This window comes from Crocodylus siamensis, chromosome 3 (genome assembly GCF_052110815.1).
Source record: "Crocodylus siamensis isolate JL-2025a chromosome 3, ASM5211081v1, whole genome shotgun sequence".
Taxonomy (NCBI): Eukaryota; Metazoa; Chordata; order Crocodylia; family Crocodylidae; genus Crocodylus; species Crocodylus siamensis.
The window spans coordinates 23101561-23123847 of record NC_143397.1 but is presented as its reverse complement, the minus strand read 5'-3'; the positions used below and the strand labels follow the sequence as shown (position 1 = coordinate 23123847).

Here is a 22287-nt window from a genome sequence, read left to right as displayed (position 1 = left end):
GATCCTGCCTAGGCTTCTTTGGGAAGAGGCCCTTGACAGCAGACACATGGTTTGGGGTGACCCAAAAAGGATTTCCATCAGTAATCCCAGCCCAAAGCTATCTTCTCACTGAGGCCCAGGGGCCTGTGAGTTAACAGCCTGGCACTTACAAACCAAACCTCAGGTTGACCAGGGCCCTTCTTAGTCTTCTTTAAGATAATCCCCCAATGACAGAAATGTGTTCTTTAGTGACCTGAAAAGAAATTTTCAACTGCAATTCCAGCCCAAACACAGCTAACTATCAACTGTGTCAATTTTAAATTAATGTAATGGGGGCCTTTATACATCATCTTAAGATACCTCCATAACATGAGGAAGTGGTGCGTTTCCAGGAGCACTAGGGGCCATGCAGGGCTTGCTCTTCTTACCTCTGAGCCGATATAGTAGAGATCATATAGGGGTTATCATTACAGGGGTAAAATATTGTGACCAAGATATCATAGTCCACCCAATTTTCTAAGGGCTGAGAGACATGACTGAAAAGAATTAAGAAAGCCTCTATATAAAAAGCAAATTCAATCTTCAAGAAAAAATGGACATTACTTCCTTGGTCTGGTGCACCAGAAATCTGACTGACTTGTGACTAATGGAAAAGTGCTAGAAAGCTTTTATTGCTGTATTTATCCCTCCCCAGCCCCAGGAAGCAGGTCAGATTGTTCTTAAAATGATTCCCATGTAAGAGGCATGGCGTGAAAAAGCTATTTAAATCAAAGAGAAATGAAAACAACAACCAAAAAATGTATTTAAAATGAGTCCCACAGGTATATACAACCTGCCTCAGATCACAACTCCACATCTGATTTTTTTTTTTCCATTTACTCAAAATTGATGGCACATAGGCACTGATTTAAAAAGATATTTACATTAGTATATGCAAGACAGCTATAAAATATAGCTAAACACAAGTATACAAGGCTGAGAGGTGATCTAATTTAAATCTGTAACTGTTATGCTCCCACTCCGGAAAGCTTTTTTTGCTTCTTCCTTTGACGTTGAAATTGTTTCTTTCTCTTCTTTAAATTGACTTTTGGCTCTGGTTTAACCAACTCTATCTCCAAGGGCTTTTCTCCAGCTGGTGTTTCAAAGACAGTCTCAGTAGGATCTTCTGGAATAAGTGTCTTGTCTTCTTTATTCTTGATCTTTTGAAGTTCTTTCATTTGATGTTTTTCTTTAAATTTAGCAGCTATAGCCAATCTTATCATCTGCCGATGCTATAACAATTAAGGAAAATTAATGCAGGTGTGGCAAAAAGCAAGGCGATGGAAAAAATTCACACTAACATTTGGAATTTACACCAAACATTTTATAATGTAAATGCAGACAGAAGAACCTCCAAATTTAGAAAAAGGGACCCAAAGATTACTTACTGTTCAGTGGCCAAATTTCTCAATCTACTCTCACCTTCTCATTGATATTAAACAACTCAGTGTTACCAATTTATAACCACTCACTTGATATACTAGTAATTATTTCTGCTGCATCACCTCAAAAATGTTCCTACCCTGTAAACACAGTGGTCCACTCATGCAAACAGCTTGCAGATCAGGGCTGGAATAGCTCGTTAAATTCAAGCACAGGCAAAGACAAATCAGCTCACCATGTTTGGAGACTGGTAATGGGGGTTTTCATACAGAGTTGGCCCTCCAAAGCTGCCCTGGAAAATCTTAATAAGATTTAAGACGAAGCGAGGTCCAATTTCTATAAGGGAGGCATCTTCTTCTACAATCTGTAATGAAAATGCAAAGACAATCAGCCATCTTTGACTGCCCTGTGTTGAACTTCTCAATCAAGAGTAACATGTATAGGTATATGTAAAAAGTCACAATAGTGTCTGAACCCGATATTTAACAGAACCAATTTTTTTTTTAAGGTTAGGCCTGTTCAACTATGATGATGCATAACAATTACTTATATACAAAAGGCACCTTTACACGCCAAACTGCAGCAGAATTACTAGTGGCCGCTTGGAAAAAAAGAGTCTAATTTATGTGCTCTGATCCACAAACATTAATATACAAGCATGAGCTTGGGCTTTAACTACTAGTATACAGCAGTTTTAGAAAGCAAACTAAGTGAGAGAATGAGGAGTTAAGTAAAGGAGAAGGGGGTACCTTCCATTTACCGTCATACTCAGTTTAATAACAAATTATCTCAAGCCTACACCTACAAAATAAGTCTGTTTTATAGAAACTAGAGCTGAAAGCTCATCTACAATGAAAAAGCATTTTTAATCCACTATAAAAATACTCTTATGATACTCACTTGAGCATTGAATATAAACCCATCCTGGTAATTTAGTTTAGCCTTTCAATTCATATGAAATCACTGAATGTTTCTGAAGTCATGAGGTTAGTGCAATTTAAAGAATTAAGGGAGACAACTAACCTGATAGTTCCGGAACCAGATCCTGTTGTCTGTGATGGAAAATGTGAATACATGATCTATAAAAGGTTGGCTTTTGGGATGATACTGTGGTGTACTAAAGATCTGTAAAAAAAAGACAAAAAAAGCTGAAGTTATCAAGATGCCAAATTATTAAGTTTAGATTTAAGATAAACGCAAAGATAACGTTGCATGTTCTCAACCTTATAGGCTTAAATATACGATAGTTAAAGCACAAATAGCCCCAGTGACATCGTGAAAATAAGTCTTTGTGGCACTGTAGCCCAAGTAAAAATATACTAGTGTAATCTTCAGTGTTTAAAAAAACTGAAATGTTAGTAGAAAGATGGTTTGTAAGAAGCAAGAAATATCTAGTACCAACCTGAATAAACAACTCTTTTAACAAAGCATAGTGTGGTTCCTGATCAAATGCCTGTAAGAGGAAACATACAGTTTTACACACAAAAACAAAACAAAAAGCAGCAGTGGTACAGAGAACAAGGGAAAAAAAAAGTCAAGCAAATCTGAAACATTATACTTGCCTGATCAAAAGACAAAAGAGGCCGTGAACCTCTCAAACAGTTTCCAGTCATCTTCAGCTCTGCAAGTGTGTGAACTACAATGATTTGGAACAGGTTAAGCGTTCAGTAAAAAAAGATTGGGGGGGGAGGGGGGAACCTACACAAAAGCAATAGCCTGAAACCTTGACTTACTATTCTGCACCAAGAATTTGGCTGATGGTCCTTGGGGTGCATTTGAAAGCCTGTAAAAAAGAAAAGTTAGCTAATAGCACTGTAGCAAGAAACGCACTTCATAATTGCATACTACTTCTCATTCAACAATTTATCTAAATGATTTTAAGTGTTTTGAAACTGCCAGTCAGCTCATTTTAGATAATTTTCTTCACAATTGCAAGAGCTGTGGTCAGTAGACCTTAAAATGATGAGACTTAACAGAAAGCATTTGAAGTACATTTGCTTTTTAAAATGATAAATAAACCTAAAACTATAGGCTCTGTTCCCATATAATATTAAAGATCCTGACAGCTATGGGAAGTGGAGCTTAAAATTCTACGGACATCCAGTAAGGTAAACTGGAAATTCTTTGGCAGCTTCAGATAAATTAAAAATTATATCTACTTTTAAAATCAGTACAGGCATACCTCGTTTTATTGTGCTTTGCAGATATTGCGGTTTTTTTTTTTTTTTTTACAGATTGAAGGTTTGTGGCAACCCTGTGTCAAGCAAGTCAATCGGCGCCAGTTTTTTCTACATCTTTGAATTTCACTATTACTTTAATCAGAACTCTAGTTAAAACATGAGCTATGGAAACAATACCAAGATATTTAATAAAGTATAATGTACTCTCTTACCACATATAAAGATCCTGTTTCTTTTTGGCTTCAAAAAAGATACACTTGTTGCAGTTTTTTATTTCACAAACCTGTATGAATACACGTGACAAATCAACTCTTAGTAATGCTCTGAAGACCTTTTCACAAACCTTCCAAATTAGTCCCTAAAATAATTTTCCTGAATAAACAGGTACAAATCTGAAGATCCTACAATACTTATTAATACCTAGAGCTGCAGAACAGTTCATTTAAATTAGAAGCCTCTTCAAAAGGCTTTTGGAGCTTGCCTTGCCAGAAAAGCATTAAATACAATGCATTTCCAAGCAGTCTCATGGATTGTGTGCAGATGGGGCATTGCAACAGGGGCCACAACATACAGGTTCTAATGGCTTTGCCAGTGGCCCACTGTCGCGGATTTAGATCAGTTAGTCAACCTATTTGTTACTTACTTTCCACAACTTTAAACTGCAAGAAAACCTTTTGTAAGGCATTTTTCATGGTTGGGTCATGGAGTGACAGAACAAAATGGTTCTAGCCTATACAGGTTCCTGTTTTTAAAATGAAGTCTTTTTTTTTTTTAAATCAATAATCAGCTCGCAACTTCAAAATAACCTCATTTTAAAGATCATGGATGGCAATTTTCACCCAGGAAGGTACTTAACATAATTAAGCAACAAATCAGCAGAGGCAGCCACATAAAGCAACTACAAGATTACTAGCCTACCCTTCCTAACCAAAAGCTATTCCAGCACCCTGAAACAGAAGAGTTCAGTGTATGACCACCTTACATGCATCAGGATCAGTGTGGAGCAGCAGTTCACAGGCTCCTGCTCCCAGAAGTCTCCTTACCAAGAGCAAAGCCACAGACATGTTTCTGCAGTCTCTTGTCACTTTACCCTCTGATGCCACCAGTTTATCTTATCTGTAAAGAGACCCTAGACTGCTCTGATTACTCTGCAGTGTTTCTGTTAGTACATCTATTTGTACCGCAGGGTTAACCCAACTCCTTAACTATGTTCCATGCACTTTTTTTCCACCACCTGCTTCAGCCTTGTACAGACAATGCCATCTGTAAACAAACTTGAGTATTTTAGGAAGTTACGTACATGACATTGTCTATCTTATTTTTTGGCAACAGCAGCTGTGACAGCCACCTTTGTCACCCCTGTCCTCCCTTCAGCCCTTTTGTTACACTTATTATTCAAAGTATTTGTTGTCATGGCGTACTTGGAATTCATAACAGAGCTCCATCTTATAAGCCTTCTTGGATAGCACTTCCGTTGGTTTCAGTGAGAGCTCTAAACATGAAGGACAGTCAGAAATGGGTCAGACTGGGTCAATGAGAGCTCTAAACATGAAGGACAGTCAGAATTATTTTACTTACTAGTCTTGGTTTTCAGAGTCAGAATTAAATAAGAATACCTCTATACAGGAGAATAACTATTTTTTCCCTAAATATTTATACTGCCTCTGAAAAAACCCAAACTAAACCAAATAGGGTGATCTGTATCTTCATGCAGTATAATACAGTTCTCTTTGAGTTCACCTATCTTCCCACTTGGTGCATATACCATATCTTGGTTTCGTCAGAAATTCAAGCTTTAGATGAATTACAAGATTACCTCATTAATTACGAACAGCTTGTCTTTACGGTCCATCTTAGTGTCTGGAAAACAACAATAAAAGTGCTGTTGAGTAGGCTTGTATGCTTTTTCATACTGCCAAGAGGCGCACATACTTCAAAGAAGCTGAAGTCATATTTCACCTAGTATAATTACAAGTTCGTATACTATGTATCTTCAGCAATTATGCCATCACTGGTTTATCAGTACTGGTTTTCACTGTTCCTTCACAACTATGCTTAGGCTCTCATTCTGAAACCCTCTGTTCTGCCAATGATTGGGACCCAGCTGTGTTCGAGCACATCAGGAAGGGCTCTACAGACTCTGCTGCAAGACTGCAGTGAGACAGGAAGGCAGCAGCCTGCAGTGCTAGAAGTGGATCACAATTTGCAGCAGTTCTTTCACGTATACCAGTAAAAAAACCCCAATTGTGCAAAATACTTTGAACGTTTGTAACTGCATGCAAGCAAGTAGCTTGACTAAAGCTGAGGAGATAACCAGAGACAAAGCAATAGGTGTGACTGCTTACCAAATGGAGGCATATGTGACTTTGCCAAAGACCATACTGTTTGTAAGCTCAAGGTTTGTTTGTTTGTTTTTTTTAAAGAGTAAATAAGGACACCACCATGCAGCCAGCTGTGAGGACTACTGTATTTTTGAGCATACAGCCCATGGGCTATACACGTTTTTACAAACTTGATAGGTGGGTGCAGGCTATACAAAGGTGCGGGCTATGCAGAGTCTTTAGAACAACATAGCCCGCCCCCAGCTGCAGCTCCAGTTCTGGCTCCAGCAGCCGTGCTCAGCAGAGTGTGGCTAGTGGCGGGGAGCGGGGCTCTGCAGGGGAGGAGAGGAATGAGGATCTGTGAGTCCTGCTCCCCACTGCTGTCAGCCTCACTCTGCTGGGCACGGCCACTGGAGCCAGAGTTAGAGCCTGCAGCTGGGAACAGGCTTGCAGGCTCTGCAGGGGAGGGGAGGAGAGGGGAGGATGAGGAGCTGTGGGCTCCGGCTCCAGCAGCTGTGCCCAGCAGGATTCAGCTGGCGGTGGTGAGCAGGGTTCACAGTTCCTCATCCCTCCCATCCCCTGCAGAACCCGCAAGTCCAGCAGAGCCCAGGGTGTGGGAAATACATGGGTGCAGGGAATACACGGCATATTTTACGAAAACACAATTTTCCACAGGTTATACATGGGTGCGGGCTATATGGATGAAAATATGGTACGTAGTGGTCAAAAGGCAGGAAGTTGGAGCTAAAAGGTACAAAACTAATCCGGAAAGTATGAGTAGAGTCAGACATGGATAACACCTCAACACTACCTGCTTTCGAGTGGGGCATCAATGTTCGCAGGTCTTGCATCAGATGTCTCGTCCTAAAGTTAATTCCTCGGGAAGAAAAAATAAGTACACGCTCTTTGTTTTTCCATTTTCCCTAGAAGAAACACAAAGCTCAGGTGAAAATGTGATGTTTCCAACATTAAAAAAATTGTATTAAATCAGTCATTTTTAACTTATTAAAGAAATAATGCACTTCTATAAAAGCTTCCACTTAAAGATCTTTTTTGTGATAGGCTGCAGATTTATTATAAGCTTTTGCACAAATTTCCTGACCCATCCTACTGGACTATCTTACAGCCATCTGCCATGCTATACCTAGATACAGATGTTTTAAGATGTTCACAAAAAATTTCCCCAACAAGCATCCCTTTGGATATGCCCAATAAGAAAAATCACAAAAAGGCCCGGAGCACTACACACATGTGCACATTTTGGAGCCAAAATCAACGTTGATCCAGAAGCAAGATGAGCTTTTCAACAGCTGCCCGAAAGAGGCCTTATGATCAAGTCACAAGCTCTCTTACGCAGCACTGGATTTGCAAGAAAAACAGCTTGTTTTTTTGGATTATTTTTTCACACTGATCCATCAAGACTAGCTACGCTCCTAACACTGCACCTTGACTGCCATCTGGTCAGACACTTGGGAATCTGACAATCAGAAAGGACACGATGCCCACTGACACCGGGGGACTCAACTCCCAGGCCACATGCGGCCCCAGACATGCAGCTCGCGGGGGCTCCCCACAGGGACGCATGCCGGGCGGAGGTGGCCTGGGGGAAGCAGGGGGGCCCCGGGAGTCCCAGCAACGCCGGGCACAGCGCACAGCAGGCGGGGCGGGTCCCAGTCGCCGCGCGCAGAGCCGGGCGGGGCAGCATCCTACTTCGCCCCGCGCGGCACCACCGCCCCCGGGGTCAGGGAGAGAAGGCCCTCACCTGGGAGACCGGGCCCGGGACGCAGTGCTCCTCCCTGGCCGGGCCCAGCTCAGCTCCCTCGGCCGCGCCCCGCGCTTTCTTCCTCACTCCGGCCCGGCCCGCGGCCGCCCCACGCTTCCTCTTGGCCGCAGCCATCTTGCCTCCACCCCGCTTCCTCTCCACGCCGGAAGTTGGCGCTCTGCGCTGTACCGCTTCCCTTTCTATGGTTTGCCTCCGCTGTGGCCAGCGCTTTGTGACGCTAATATCCAGACTGGAGACGCCATATTACGATGGGCGTAAAGCACCCCTACTCCAGCCGGCGGCCTTCTTTTACGACGGCCGTAAATCGATGTGTCTTTTATGATGGCCGTAAAGTATAGACTCAAGCCTTGTAGCCTTTTTTTTACGACGGCCGTAAAGCGCTCCCCCCAGCCCGCCGCTGTGATGCCGCTGTTGCCGCCGGCCGGGGCCGGGGCCGAGGCGGAGGCGAGCGGGACGCGCTACGTGTTGGCTGCCAGCCTGGATAAGGCGCGGCACCTGTCCACCATGTTGCGGGCCGTGCACTTCCGGGATGTCGCCACGTGCGCGGCCACTGCCAACGGCCTCAAGGTGACGGTGGAGAGCGCCAAGTGCCTGCAGGCCTCCGCCTTCATCCAGGTCACTGCCCGCGCCCCGGCCCCGGCCCGCGCGGTCGGGTCTTCGAGAGGAGATTAACTCCTGGGAAGCTTAGCATGAGCGTATTTGCTGAAAAAAGATCGTACCCCCCAAAATAGGCAAAAAAGTGTTTGTAAACGGGTAGCTAAGTTGCTGGCGAGCAGGTGAAAGCTGGGTCATCAAATTGGAAATAGGCCATCATAAGACAGGGCTGATGGCAAACCAAAAGTCAATTCAGACTTCCCGGGAGGGACTTGAGTTCAATTCACTGCCTCAAAAATTGTCGTGTGTTTTGAACACGTTTACTGTGATGGATTGTACCTTGTACACGGGTTGAAATTATCATATAAACATGATATTTATTGTACACCTGGCAACACTGGGCAAAACATTTTCTATATTGAGCAATACTGGACTTGCATTCAGCTGTAGCAGAGAGGGGGTAGTTTTCCTACTGTATTTTGGCTTCAGTACATGCCATTAATTTTGAAGCAAGTCTTGTACAAGAAAGTACATAGCATGAAGTCACTGTGAGACATGGGAATAGGAGGCGTACTGGGGAGATAATAGAGAGACCAAAGAAAAGAATTGGCATATGTGACGTAAGGGCTGCCTGGAATAACAAAGGATGTACGGTCTGTCTGGGAGGAGTGGTGAGGGACTAAGCAAAACCATGGGAGTGAGCTGGACAGTGGGACCCAAGCATCACTTCAAGCTGGGTGAGGGGAGGAGGGGGTTGAACAGTGTATCAGCCTGCCCATCCCTTGGTGCCAACACAGGATTTTTCACTATCGGTGTCTTCCCCTGTGCCTTGTCCTAAATGTCTTCCCTGTGGGACGTGATGCAGTTGCTCTCCTGAGTCAATGTCATTCTTCAGAGCTGCAGTGGTGAAGACTGCAGATTCTCAGCCTTGTTTCTTTCCTTTTCCCTAATGCCATTGCAGTAAATGCCTCTTTTTCATCTTTACTAAAGTAACTCATGCTTATCTTCCCTCCCCCGCCATACACCTTAAAATATATTTTATGATAGTTTCTTACAGATGTCATTAATAGCTGGCATTTAATTTATTTCAGGAGTTCAAAGTACTCTGCATTCAGACATCATTCGTTTTAGGGAATCGTACTTCAAATCATGATTCCTGTGGTTAACTTGAGAGTACTCAGTTCAGTCCTCTTGACATAGAATCATAGAAAATTAGGCTTGGAAGCGAAGGGACCCACAGGAGGTCATCTAGTCCAACCCCCTGCTCAATGCAGGATCGTCCCAGCCAGGACTTTGTCAAGCTGGGCCTTAAAAACCTTCTATCACCTGTCTAGATAACCTGTTCCAGTGTTTCACCACCCTCCTAATGAGAGTTTTTCCTAATAGCCAACCTAAACTTCCTTTGCTGCAATTTGAGACCATTGCTCCTTGTTCTGTCATCTGCCACCACTGAGAACAGTCCAGCTCCATCTTCTTTGTAACCACCCTTCAGTTAGTTAAAGGATACTATCAAATCCCCTCTCAGACTCCTTTTCTCCAGACTAAATAAGACCAGTTCCCTCAGCCTCTCTTCATAAGTCATATCCCCCAACCCCCTCACCATTTGTGTTGCGCTCCACTGGACTCGCTCCAACTTGTCCATGTCCTTTCTATACTGGTGGGGGCCCAACACTGGATACAGTACTCCAGATGTGGCCACACCACTGCTGAACAGAGGGGAACAAACACTTCCCTTTATCTGCTGGCAATGCTTCTACTAACATAACTACCAGTATGCCGTTAGCCTTTTCAGCAACAAAGGCACACTACCTGCTCATATCCATCTTATTGTCCACTATAATCCCCAGGTCCTTTTCAGCAGAGCTGCTGCCCAGCCAGTCAGCCCCCAGCCTGTACTGGTGCATGGGATTGTTCTGTCCTAAGTGCAGTACTTTGCATTTATCCTTGTTGAACCTCATGAGATTTCTTTTGGCCCAATCCTCCAATTTGTCTAGGTCACTCTGAATCCTAGCCCTACCCGCTAACATATCTGCTGCTCCCCCCCAGCGTGGTGTGATCCATGAACTTGCTGCACTCCATCCTATCTACCAGATCGTTAATGCAGATTTTGAACAAAACTGGACCCAGGACTGACCCCTGGGGCCCTCTATTTGATACCAGCTGCCAACTAGACATTGAGCCATTGATTACTACCCACTGAGCCCAGCGATCTAGCCAGCTTTCTGTCCATCTTACAGTCCATTTATCCAACCCATACTTCCTCAGCTTGCTTGCAGGAATGCTGTGGGAGATGTTATCAAAAGCCTTGCTAAAGTCAAGGTATATCATGTCGACTGCACTCCCCACATCCACAGAGCCAGTTATCTCATCACAGAAGGTAATCATGTTAGTCAGACATGACTTGCTCTTGGTGAGGCCATGCTGACTGTTCCTGATCACATTCTTCTCCAAGTCCTTAGAAATTGATTGTTTGAGGACCTGCGCCATAACTTTTCTGGAGACTGAGGTGAGGCTGAATGGTCCGTAGTTCTCTGGGTCCTCCTCCCTTTCTTAAAGATGGGCACTATATTTGCCCTTTTCCAGTTGTTTGGGACCTCACCTGATTGCCACAAGTTTCCTAAGATGATGGCCAGCACCTCTGCAATCACCTCAGCCAACTCCCTCAGCACTCTCAGGTACACTGCGTCTGGCCCCATGGACTTAGATATGTCCAGCTTTTCTAAATAGTCCCTAATCTGTTCTTTCATCACTGAGGGCTGCTCCCCTCCTCCCCAGACTGTGCTGCCCATAGGATCCCAGCAAGATAAGCATCCAATTTATTCTTGAAGGTGTTCAATGTAGGTGCTTAAACCACCTCTGATGGCAGGCTGTTCCAGACCTTGGGGGCTCGGACAGTAAACAGATTCTTCCTTATGTCCAGCCTGAAATGGTCTTGCAATAGTTTATAACCGTTCAACCTTGTCATCCCTTGGAACGCTCTGGTGAACAAATGTTCCCCCAGATACTGGTGGTCACCCCAATAAACTTATAGGTGGCCATCAGATCACCCCATAGCTTGTGCTTTTCCAGGCTAAAGGGCCCCATGGCTCTCAGTCTGTTGTTGTAAGGTCTGTTTTCCTGACTTCTGATCATGCATGTGGCTCTTCTCTGGACTCTCTCAAGCTTCTCCACATCCTTTCTGAATTGCGGAGCACAAAACTGGACGCAGTACTCCAGCTGCGGCCTCACCAAGGCCAAGTACAAGGGGAGAATGACGTCTCGGGATTTGCTTGAGAAGCACCTATGGATGCAAGCCAGCGTTTTGGTCGCTTTAGTAGTCGCAGCATCGCATTGCAGGCTCATGTTTATCTTGTGGTCAATGAAGACCCCCAAGTCTCTTTCTTCTGTAGTGCTTTCCAACGTAGCACTGCCGAGCCTATAAGGATGCTGCAGGTTTTTCTTCCCAAGGTGGAAACACCATCAGGTTCTCGTCTGCCCATTTGCTGAGCCTGTCCAGGTCAGCCTGGATCATCCAGCTGTCTTGTGGTGTGAATGCTTTGCCCCAAAGTTTGGTGTCATCGGTGAATTTGGCCAGTCCGCTTCTGACTCCAATGTCCACATCGTTAATGAAGATGTTGAACAATATGGGTCCAAGGACAGAGCCTTGGGGGACCCCACTGGTCACAGGACACCATGATGAGCGACTGCCATCAATTACTACCCTCTGGGTCCAACCATGGAGCCAGTTTCTTAGCCAGCGGATCATGGTGGACCCAAGGCCGCAGTTGGCCAGTTTTGTCAAGAGGTGATCATGGGATATCAGACTGAAGGCTTTTTTGAAGTCAAGATATATGACATCAATCTCTTCTCCCTTGTTCAGGGGATAGGTCACCTGGTCGTAGAAGGAAATGAGATTGGTCAAGCAAGACCTACCCTCAACAAACCTGTGCTGGCTGTCCCTCAGGATGTTGGCGTTGGACAGTCCATTAAGGATGGCCTCTTTAATAAACTTTTGTAAGATCTTTCCTGGGATAGAAGTCAGGCTGATGGGCCTATAGTTTGCCGGATCCACTTTCCTCCCTTTCTTGAAGATAGGCACCACATTGGCTTGCTTCCAGCCTTCAGGCACTACACCAGAGTGCCAGGAGTTCTCAAAGATCTGTGCCAGAGGCTGGACTATTATGGTCGCCAGCTCCTTAAGTACCCTGGGGTATAGATTGTCAGGGCCGGCTGACTTGAAGGTATCCAGCCTCTCAAGGTGTTCCTTCATGAGGTCAGCATTAATGGAGGGCAGGGAGTCTCTCTCACCTGGACTGCCCTGTCCTGTGGTGGGCATGGGCGTCCCATGGGATTCATGAAAGATCGACACAAAGTACCCATTTAATAGGTTGGCTTTTTCCTGGGAGTCAGTTGTCCCATCTGGTTCAGCACGGGTCTGAAAAAGGACTTTTTATTGTCCTTGATGGTCGAAGCTAGTTGGAGTTCAGTTGCAGCCTTGGCTTTCCTGGTTTGCTCCCTGCAGGACTGGACCAGTGCAGAATATTCCTCCTTGGAGGTGAATCCCATCCTTTGTAGGCCTTTGTTTTTGCCTCAGGAGGTCTGCTAGATCCCTGGAGAGCCAGGGGGGCTGCTGTGCCCTCGTACTGCCTTTCTTCTGAGATGGAATAGAATTAGCTTGTGCATTGAGGATCACTCCCTTGAGGAGCAGCCACTCTTCTTGAACTCCCCTCCCCCTGGGGTCGTGGTTCCTTAGGGCCTCACTGACAAGCCTCCTGAGCTTGTCAGAGTCAGCTTTCCTGAAGTCAAGGACTTCCATGTTGCTGACTGACTTGCCAGCTTTACGGCGGATGGTGAAGATGATCAGCTTGTGGTCACTGTCACCCAACTTCGCATATATTTAGAATGACTGCTGTTGATCCCTTATTTCAGTTTCATAGTTTGTAGGGTCGGATGGGACCTGAGCAGATCATCAAGTCAGGGTAAAGTACTGGGATCAAATGACCCTAGCAAGGTGTTTGTGTAGCCTTGTTTTAAAGACTCCCAGGGTAGGAGCCAGCACCATTTCACTTGGAAGTTGGTTCCAGATCCTAGCCACCCTGACAGTGAAGTAGCGCCTCCTGATGTCTAATCTGAATCTACCCTCTGCCAGCTTGTGACCATTATTCCTGGTCACTCCTGGCAGTGCTCGGGGGAACAGGGACTCCCCCACTGCCTGCTGGTCCCCTCTGACTAGTTTGTAAACAGGCCACTAGGTCCTCCCTCAGCCTTCTCCTGTGGAGGCTGAACAGGTTCAGGTCCCATAGCCTCTCCTCATAGGGCCTGCCCTGCTGCCCCCTGATCATGCGAGTGGCCCTCCTCTGGACCCTCTCCATGCTGTTGACATCCCTCTTGGAGTGCGGTGCCCAGAACTGGATGCAGTACTCCAGCTGCGGCCTGACCAGTGCTGCATAGAGAGGGAGGATCACCTTCTTGGACCTGCTTGAGATGCATCTGTGGATGCATGACAGGGTGTGGTTGGCCTTCCTGACTGCATCCCCACACTGCCGGCCCATGTTCATTTTGGCATCACTGATGACTCCAAGATCCTTTTCTGCCTCTGCACTGGCAAGAAGGGGGTTCCCCAGCCTGTAGGTATGGTGCTGGTTCTTCCTCCCCAGGTACATCACCTTGCACTTGTCAGTGTTGAAACCCATCCTGTTCTCATCCGCCCACCCCTGTAATCTGTCTAAGTCTGATTGCAGCCTATTCCTCCTGTCTAGCATGCCTACATCCCCCCACATCTTAGTGTCATCAGCAAATTTGAACAGGGTGCTTTTTACCCCCTCATCCAAGTCACTGATGAAGATGTTGAACAGTGCGGGCCCGAGGACCGAGCCCTGGGGGACCCCACTGCCCACATCCCTCCAGGTCGAAAATGACCCAACCACCACCACTGTCTGGGTGCGGCCCTCCAGGCAATTAGTGACCCATTTGACTGTGTGGGTGTTGACACCACAGTCCCCCAGTTTTTTAATGAGAATGGGGTGAGAGACAGTGTTGAAGGCCTTCCGAAAGTCCAGAAAGACTTTCCCCAGTAAATTCTGACTTCTTGTTAGATTTTATTTCTTTGGATTTTAAGAAGTCATGTCCTTTTTTAGGAAAATGTTCTCTTCTGCCTGCTTTCTGCATACTTGTCTGTCTTAACAGTGTCTGGTTCTTAGGGCAAGAGCACCTATCACAGCAGAAATGTAGCCAGAAATAAAAATCAAGATGATTTTATTTAAGCTCTGCAGCCCATTGAACATCTGCTGAGAGGGGAAAAGCTTTAGACTTTAACATTTATAACTCACTTTGAAACTATAAAACTTCATTACCTAAATGTCAGACTTGCATGGTTTCCCTTTCCCTGGTAATGTTCCAATTTATATAGGATAATGAACAAATGTTGTATTTTACATGATGCTCACTTTGCATCATACGGAGAGCTGAAGGGTGACAGGTATGTACTCACAGGGAAGTTTAAGTCGCTAGAATTGTAGAATACCACAAGAAACAAATGTCTGATTCGCCCGCCTGCCTTTTTCTTTCCCATCACTCCTTCTCTCCTACAGGCAGGGATTTTTCAAGAATTTGTTGTTCAGGAGGAGTCCGTGACGTTTCGAATCAATCTGACTGTTCTTCTCGACTGCCTGACCATTTTTGGTACAAGTTCCCTGCCAGGTATGGTGTGTGCATGTCCTTGGTGACTATATAGAGATGTTTCCCGGGGGCTTCCACAAGCATAAGCTTTTCAAGTTCTGCAAGTTTTCTTCTACTTCAAAGCATAAGTTGCCTTGGAAAAAGCATCTGCCATTAATTGATTAGGCCAGGGCTGGTCAACTGGCAGCCCGTGAAGAGTTAAAAGACAGCCTTTGACTTCCTGCTGGGCCATCACTCTCCCCACTGCTTTTGCTGTAGCAGCTTAGCTGGAGGGGCAGCATGGCAGGAGTGGGGCTGGTAAACTTGTTGCCCTGTGGGTTGGGAGGGTGGGGGGATGGTTCACTCTGCTTGCTGCGTGGGGGTTCCAGGAGCGTGCACAGTGTTTGTCCCATGCAGTGTGTGGCCCAGTGCCCATGGCTGGTGTGCAGCCCCAGTCACTCTGAAGTTGGACAACCCTGTATCTGCTATCAGCTTAAGCTGCTGCAAATGTATGCTGTGATGGCCAGGAGGCTTCGGTACCCAGCCTGAACTCCATCACTGTCACAGGCACAGCTGTAGCTAAGGGGGCACAATGGTGCCAGACAAGAAGTCCTGAGTTTGAAAGGCAGAGTGAAAGACAATGACAGTGAGATCTGTAAAAGAAACAGAAATAGCAGAGGAATTTTCCTGTGATCATACACAGATATGGCACAGAGTGGATAATTGCTGCATGTAGAAGGAAAATATCAGTAGCACCTGGTGCATTAAAGTAGTACAGTCCATGTCAACCCTAGAATGTGTGTTGCGCTCAGTCTGGAAACTGCAAACAGCTTTTACACAGAAAGGGAAGGAGGCGGACTAAGTGACAAGTCTAAGTGTTTTCCCAGAAAGACAGTGGCAGATTATGGACCAGGACACTGAGCCTCACGCCACAGCCAGTCCACTAGACTTCTGCTGCCCTTGAACAGTCTCCTAAAAGAAACACTCTCACAATTCAGGAATAGTCGAATCTATTTCAAAGCAGTTCTCTGGCCTCCATCCCACAACAGCATGTGAGCATCAGTGCATTTATCCACAGATGGGAGATTGAGGCAGTTATTACTTGCACAAGTTTGTACCGGAAGCCTGTGCAGAGCCATGAACTGAATCCAGATCGGAGTCCAGTTCCTGGGCTGTTAACTTTGTGAGCATCCTTCCTCTGTTTGTACTTCTCAGTAGGGCTGTGTGAAACGGCACCATTTATTTTGAATTCCATTTCACCGTTTCGAAGGGACAGTGTTTCATTTCGTTTAGTTTCGAGGCACGGTTCTATTTTGTTTTCTCGAAACTGTTTCACTGTTTTGACACATTTTGACAGTTCATGCATAGGCTATAATGGGGAATAATGAAAACATCTAAAATTTAGTCATTTCTTGCCTGATTTGGATGACAGTTGCAGGGATGGTAGCCCCTTCGGAGAGCATGCCAAGTGTCAGTGAGATAGGTGCAGAGATTTCTGGGAAACTGCACCTCAAAGTGTTCAAAGCAAAACTCATGATACTTGCTGGGAGCAGCAGCCTCCGGTGCACAGATCAGGGGCCTGCACTCCCAGGAGGAGTCTGGCACAGCCCTGCAGCCCTCCTGGGGTTTGCGGCCCCTCGGATCTACATGCTGGATGCAAGGAGTGCTGCTTGGGACCAGCACTGGGCACACCCTGCACCCAGGAAGATTGCTGCTGCTGCTGGCCTGAGGCAGCAGCAGCGGTCTTCTGTCATCCAGCCTGCAGATCGGGGGCCCGCTTCACTGGGAGGAGTCTGGTACAACCCTGCAGCCTTCCCGGGGGTTACGGGCCCCTGGGTCTGTGCACTGGATGAGAGGAGGCTGCTGCTGCTGCCTGGGACCAGCGCAAACCGTGCCAGTGCTGGGAAGATTGCTGCTGCCACTGGCCCAAGGCAGCAGCGGCAGCCTCATGTCATTCAGGGGCCTGTAACTAGCGACAGCATGCTGTCATCCCACATGCAGATCCAGGGCCTGCACCCCCGGGAGGGCTATGGGGCTGTGCCAGACTCCTCCCAGGGGATGTGGCCCCCGGATCCACGCTTGGGATGACAGCATGCTGCTGCTGCTGGCTGGGACCGAGTAAGCCTGGCTTTGAAACTCAAAATGTTTTGAAACGTTTCAAGTGCCCTGGTTTTGTTTCAAAGCTGATTCAAAGGCTTTTGTTTCATTTCAATTTCACTGTTTCAAGCTCAAAACACATTGAAACAGCTTTGAATTGAAACACCCAGCGAAATTTTGCACAGCCCTATTTCTCAGGTAGTTGAAGGACTCTTGCATTTGACTTTAAGCCTTAGGCACACTGCAGAGCAGACAAGTGTCTCATAGCCACACAACTTGTTCTGTGGTTTTGATTCTGTAAGTCAACCTGTGTTCTTGTTGCTTAGTGTTTTTCAACGGATTGTGATTTGAATATATTTTTAAAAATGGCTTTTTTTTTTGCTTGACTGTTGTTGGTTTTTTTTTATGTGAAATACTGCATTTTTCCTATGAAGGTGAAATTGTTCCTATTCATCTGTTAAGGGAAAAGAAAGAAAAAGTAGCATTCTTACTGGGTTCCTGAATCCCAGAAGAATTCACTACCTAAAAATAGTTCAAAACTGTTTTTCTGATGCATGAAACTAGTAACAGCTCTGTCAGGATTCCTGTCCATGACAGAAATGTTGTCGGAGCTTTTTCAGATGTTTCTGTCGGTGCATCTCAGTATTGACCTCAGGCACGTCTGCTGTTCTTGGTGTGTCTTCAAATGACACTGTCAGTTCTGCTAAATCATGTCATGATCTCATGTTACAGACTCGGGCTCTGGCTGCACAGGAAAATGAAGGAATTAGGAAGCATAGGTCAGCTTGTTTGTGCTAGTTTTACTCTAACTTACACAGGGAATAGTGGTGGAGAAGAGAAAAGTACATACCAAGAGTTTCTGGAAGGTTTTCGCTTGAGTTAGTAGTTCACATTGAAACCTGCACTGCTACACCTTCATTACCACTGTCATCCACATTGGCTTCAAGATGGGTCACCTGGGCTACAGTCTTATTTAATTTGCTGTGTAGTGTTACGCTCAGGCAGGAGCTGCCATAAACTAGGCTGAGCTTACTTAATTCATTTTGGATGATTTAAGTGTGGGTAAAACCCAAATCTGCAAAGGTAGGAGGCCATGCTGTCTCTCTGATAACAATTGCTTATTTCATTCTCCTTTCAGGGACTTCAACAGCTCTTCGGATGTGTTATTGTGGCTATGGCTACCCATTGACGCTCTTCCTAGAAGAAGGAGGTGTGGTGACCGTGTGTAAAATTAACACTCAGGAGCCTGAAGAGATGCTAGATTTTGATTTCTGCAGCACAAATGTGGTTAATAAAATTATCCTGCAGTCTGAGGGGCTACGAGAAGCATTTGCTGAATTGGACATGACAAGTGACATTCTGCAGATTACAATGTCACCAGAGAAGCCCTATTTCAGGTAACTGAAAATGCCTGTCTGGATATACATGCTTAGCACTTTTTTCCATGGTTTGAAATCATTGTGGCCTCTTTTGCAGTGTACAAGTTTGCACCATTCCTTAGGTTTCTGTCTGAGCATCTGTGACCTTCTGTTGTTACACTCTACTCTGTCCCATGTAAAAACGCTCTTGATTATTCAGAGAAGTTTTAGAGCAATTTTTCTCTGCTTGTTTCTCAGGATCCCAAATTTTTCAACCTGATCCTTTTGACAATTATGGTGTGTATTTGTTTTTGAAGTTAGGTAATCAAGTTCACCTGAACAACACACAGGTGCAACTCTTATTACCTGGTATTTTATAAACACATTTCAGATCTTTTCATTTAGCATGTTTGGCTGTTCAGAGTAAGTTCCTGGGGTTTGCCAAGCTTTGAGAGGGGTGATTGTCTCCTCAGGCTAAGAAGGTGCATCTTGCAGGAGCTAGCACGGGGGTCATGAGCTTTCTCTGTTCCTAGAAGCTCCAGAACCAAGTGCTGGAGAACACTTGGTACTTGTAACAGAATGTGTCTTCTCTATGCCAGTGTAATACAATAAAGAATCAGTCTTCCTTGTAAAGTAGCTTTCTATGAAGCCACTGTCCGCTACATTCAGGACTTTGGACAGCCTCAGTCCCCGTGCTGAATTAGCCCAGCTCCACCCAATTAGAGAGATTCATTTTACTATATATAGTGTTGAGTGTCCTACCAAGTTACACATGAAAACTACCTGCTATTAGTTTTCTGTCAGATTTTTGTAGGGCTGGTATCAGTTCTTAGCCGCAACATATTTTGGTCTTTTAGATTATCTACTTTTGGGAATGCAGGAAGTGCACATCTGGACTATCCCAAGGACTCTGATTTAATGGAAGTGTTTCAGTGTAACCAGACCCAGACAAACAGGTGGGTGATCACTGCAGTAATAGCAAAGCACTGCTTGGCTGTTAATACCATTTTGCCATGAAACTCGAAGAAGTTTCTAGATATATTGAAATATTTCTCTCCCTAGCACATCAAGTATATAATATAAACCCCTTCTTCCCCCTTGGCAGAAGTGTGCTCCTGATTAAAACCTCAGTGATAAAAAAATGTTGGAGCAAAATGCCTATTGCCAGTTTAGAGAAAAATTAAACCAGAATGTAAAATAGCTGCTACAATTGGATATCTCACTAATCAGAATTAGGCTATTAATCAGTTAGTTATCATGTTAATGTACTTGAAAGAGGTTTTTTTTTTTTCATTTGTAGGTATAAGATCTCATTGCTCAAACCATCTACTAAGGCGCTGGCTTTATCTTGTAAAGTATCTATTCGAACAGATACTCGGGGATTCCTCTCGCTGCAGTATATGATTAAGAATGAAGATGGACAGATCTGTTTTGTGGAATACTACTGTTGCCCTGATGAGGATGTTGCTGAAACAGAACTATAACATTCTGAAGGTCATAAGTGGTTGATCGGGATATTAAACCTTACATTTTTAAGTGAAAGTTGTCAGATTAATAGAACTGGAAAGTAAAGTCCTTTTTATTCAGAGAACAGACAGCTACAATGCCACTATTTTTCTGGCCCAAAAGCAACCCCTATACAAAACAAAAAGGTTGCTTAGTTCTCAACCTCTGCAGAGTCTGATGAAGGTGCCAGTTACTGCACCATGTGTTACATACAGCTATGCTTTCTGCCCACTTGAAATGCTGACCAAACAGCCTTTGGGAATGGAATCACCAGTCACAGTGATGTTATATTAACACAGTGACATGATTTTGGTGTTATGCTGATTAGTCTGTACCACGTGCAGTATTTTAATCTACCATTTGTTGCTGTGGTTTGTTTTGATCATGGACAAGGCATTATAGACAGCGAACAAAGGCTAAGGCATGTACTAGACAGCAGAAACCTTCAGATGATCAAACAAAAATCACTTTTCTCAAAAGATTGCTCGTGCAAGAAGGTGACCTGGCATCTGATTTCTTAGTGCTTACAAATGGCTTACTTGTCAGACATAGTCAGTTGTCTACCCTGGAATGGCATCTGGGATGAATGTTACCTGCTGTCTACAGCACTAGTGCTTGTGTTGCACTGGCAAGGTAGGGTGCAGTCCAGTATGAATCGTCTGCAGCACAGCACTTTGGCCATGTTACTTGGACTGAATCTCAAACACTTTTTGTATTTCTCTAATACAGGGAGACTGCCCTTGAAATCTGTTACCTTAAATGACACTTCCCTTCTACCCTCTTGGAAACCCCATACTTCTCCTACCACTCTCTAGACCAAAGGCTTCTGCTTTGATTCTTTAAGGAAAGAGGCCAGGAACATGCGTTTAAGAAGAAATGTGAAATGTTCTTTTATAGAATGATTGATAAAATACTATACCTTGTCCCTATTACGAGTCCCATGGACTTTGATTGCCTGTCTGACTGTTGACACATGTACAATCCCAGACCTACTGAATTTACATTTTTTGCAGCACTTATAAATGGTTTTGTATTTTTTTTAAATTATCAGATTTATTCCCTGACAATAAAAATTGCAGTTACATTTAAAAAACCTCGGGTCTTGCTTATTCCCAAGAACTATATAGTGTCCAATGGAGCACTGGACAGATGATTCAAAATGCAACAATTTTCAGAATAATGTGAAGGGGGCCATTTTCAATGACTGACACTTTCCTCCTCAAATCGCTACTCTGCCATCTTCTCAGGCTACCAGAGGAGATGGTTTCTTGAGCAAAGGCCAGCAGCCACTCATTCAAGGGAAGGTCATGCTTGCTCTCTGCAGCACTGTGTCCAGATCACAGATAAAAGTAAACCCAGTACTCCCTGAATAATTTTCCAAGACCTAGATGAGCAGGGTTTATTCAGGATGGCCCTCAGTTTCTCCAAGTTCCTCTAACAGGTTGGACAGCAAAATGACTTGCACTTCAGTCAGAGAATATGTCTGAAGGAAACAAATTTAATGTTATCCGTTGCAGCAAGAATAGGCAAGTCTATTCTGTCTTGTCTGTCTGGAAAAAAGTCATGTTTTGCAGGGAAGAAACCACAGTATATGTACAACAAGATGCAGCCAGAGCAAAAAATGTAGGAAATAGCATAGCCAGCTTGATGCATTTCAAAAGAGGACAATTGGAGTAAACCAGGGGTCAGTGAGAGACTTTCACTGTTTTGTTAGGCAACTTGTGTGTGCTCATTTATTTGTATTGCAGTAGGGCCCAAGACCCTCATTCAGCATCAAGGCCCTGTACAGGCATAGGACAACTGCATCCCTATCCCACAGAAGGTGCAAATTAATTTGAAATGAGAACAGGAGAGAAGTGGTGAAGGAGAACAAGGCTGCTGGTGAGAAGATCACCCGATATCAGTTGACTTGTATACTTTACAGGAGTCCAAATAATTTGAAAGTGATATTTAAAATAAGCTCTTACTGACCACTTTATGTAGCACTTGCTCTATTTACCCATTCAGAGCAATAGGGTTCCACTGTTATAATTTTCATAATTGGTGTCACCTAGAATTAATTTTCTAATAAAAGTAGCCCTTGGGGATTTTACAACATCCAAAATCATAGAAGAGCCATATATTACTTTGTTTTCATGCTTAATTTACACTTTACATGAGTTTTCCTTTTAAGACTGTAGTTAAAATCACTGTTTTTTCTCCTAACCTCTCTAGTTTCCCTTCAATACAAGTGTGATCACTATTTATCTGAAAGTTGTATCGATAGTTATTTGTCTATTGCCCTTGAATGTGTTGAACTGCTAAGAATGATGTACATAATCTCTCAAGTGAGAAAGCAAACCACTGCCTGACTTCCTTAAATGTATTCCCAGTTGTCTGACTTACCTTCTGTTGTATTGATGGACACAGAT

The 22287-nt window shown here is 44.5% G+C and overlaps 2 protein-coding genes across 4 annotated transcripts; one reads left to right on the top strand and one right to left on the bottom strand.

The window, feature by feature from the left end:
• Positions 1-853: 853 nt before the first annotated feature.
• Positions 854-7809, bottom strand: BRIX1 (biogenesis of ribosomes BRX1). Its single transcript, XM_090037926.1, has 10 exons — positions 7665-7809; positions 6714-6825; positions 5398-5441; positions 3794-3864; positions 3135-3184; positions 2964-3037; positions 2804-2854; positions 2425-2526; positions 1637-1765; positions 854-1250 (listed from the first exon to the last, which is right to left on the bottom strand). Exons 1-10 carry the CDS (start codon positions 7797-7799, stop codon positions 987-989), a joined length of 1032 nt encoding a protein of 343 aa, XP_089894052.1. The 5' UTR covers positions 7800-7809; the 3' UTR covers positions 854-986.
• A 194-nt stretch (positions 7810-8003) lies between these two features.
• On the top strand, positions 8004-20953 carry RAD1 (RAD1 checkpoint DNA exonuclease). 3 transcript variants are annotated; one of them, XM_090037928.1, is made up of 5 exons: positions 8004-8252; positions 14849-14957; positions 18151-18409; positions 19228-19326; positions 19671-20953. In XM_090037928.1, the coding sequence occupies exons 1-5, from the start codon at positions 8004-8006 to the stop codon at positions 19852-19854; spliced, it is 900 nt and encodes a 299-aa protein (XP_089894054.1). In that variant the 3' UTR covers positions 19855-20953. The 3 variants fall into 3 exon arrangements, with proteins under 3 accessions (XP_089894054.1, XP_089894056.1, XP_089894053.1); XM_090037930.1 differs by having other exon boundaries at positions 8004-8129; positions 19671-20951; XM_090037927.1 differs by having other exon boundaries at positions 8004-8300; positions 19671-20949.
• Positions 20954-22287: the final 1334 nt, after the last annotated feature.

Bases quoted from the DNA above. Each gene is read 5' to 3' on its own strand.
- BRIX1 (XM_090037926.1), bottom strand. From the start codon at position 7,799: ATGGCTGCGGCCAAGAGGAAGCGTGGGGCGGCCGCGGGCCGGGCCGGA. The intron at 6,826-7,664 runs GTGAGGGCCTTC...TGTTTCTTCTAG, and splicing joins TCCCGGGCCCGGTCTCCCAG to GGAAAATGGAAAAACAAAGA. The intron at 5,442-6,713 runs GTAGTGTTGAGG...GTTGTTTTCCAG, and splicing joins GATGCCCCACTCGAAAGCAG to ACACTAAGATGGACCGTAAA.
- RAD1 (XM_090037927.1), top strand. From the start codon at position 8,004: ATGATGGCCGTAAAGTATAGACTCAAGCCTTGTAGCCTTTTTTTTACG. The intron at 18,410-19,227 runs GTAACTGAAAAT...TTGGTCTTTTAG, and splicing joins CCAGAGAAGCCCTATTTCAG to ATTATCTACTTTTGGGAATG. The intron at 19,327-19,670 runs GTGGGTGATCAC...TTTCATTTGTAG, and splicing joins AACCAGACCCAGACAAACAG to GTATAAGATCTCATTGCTCA.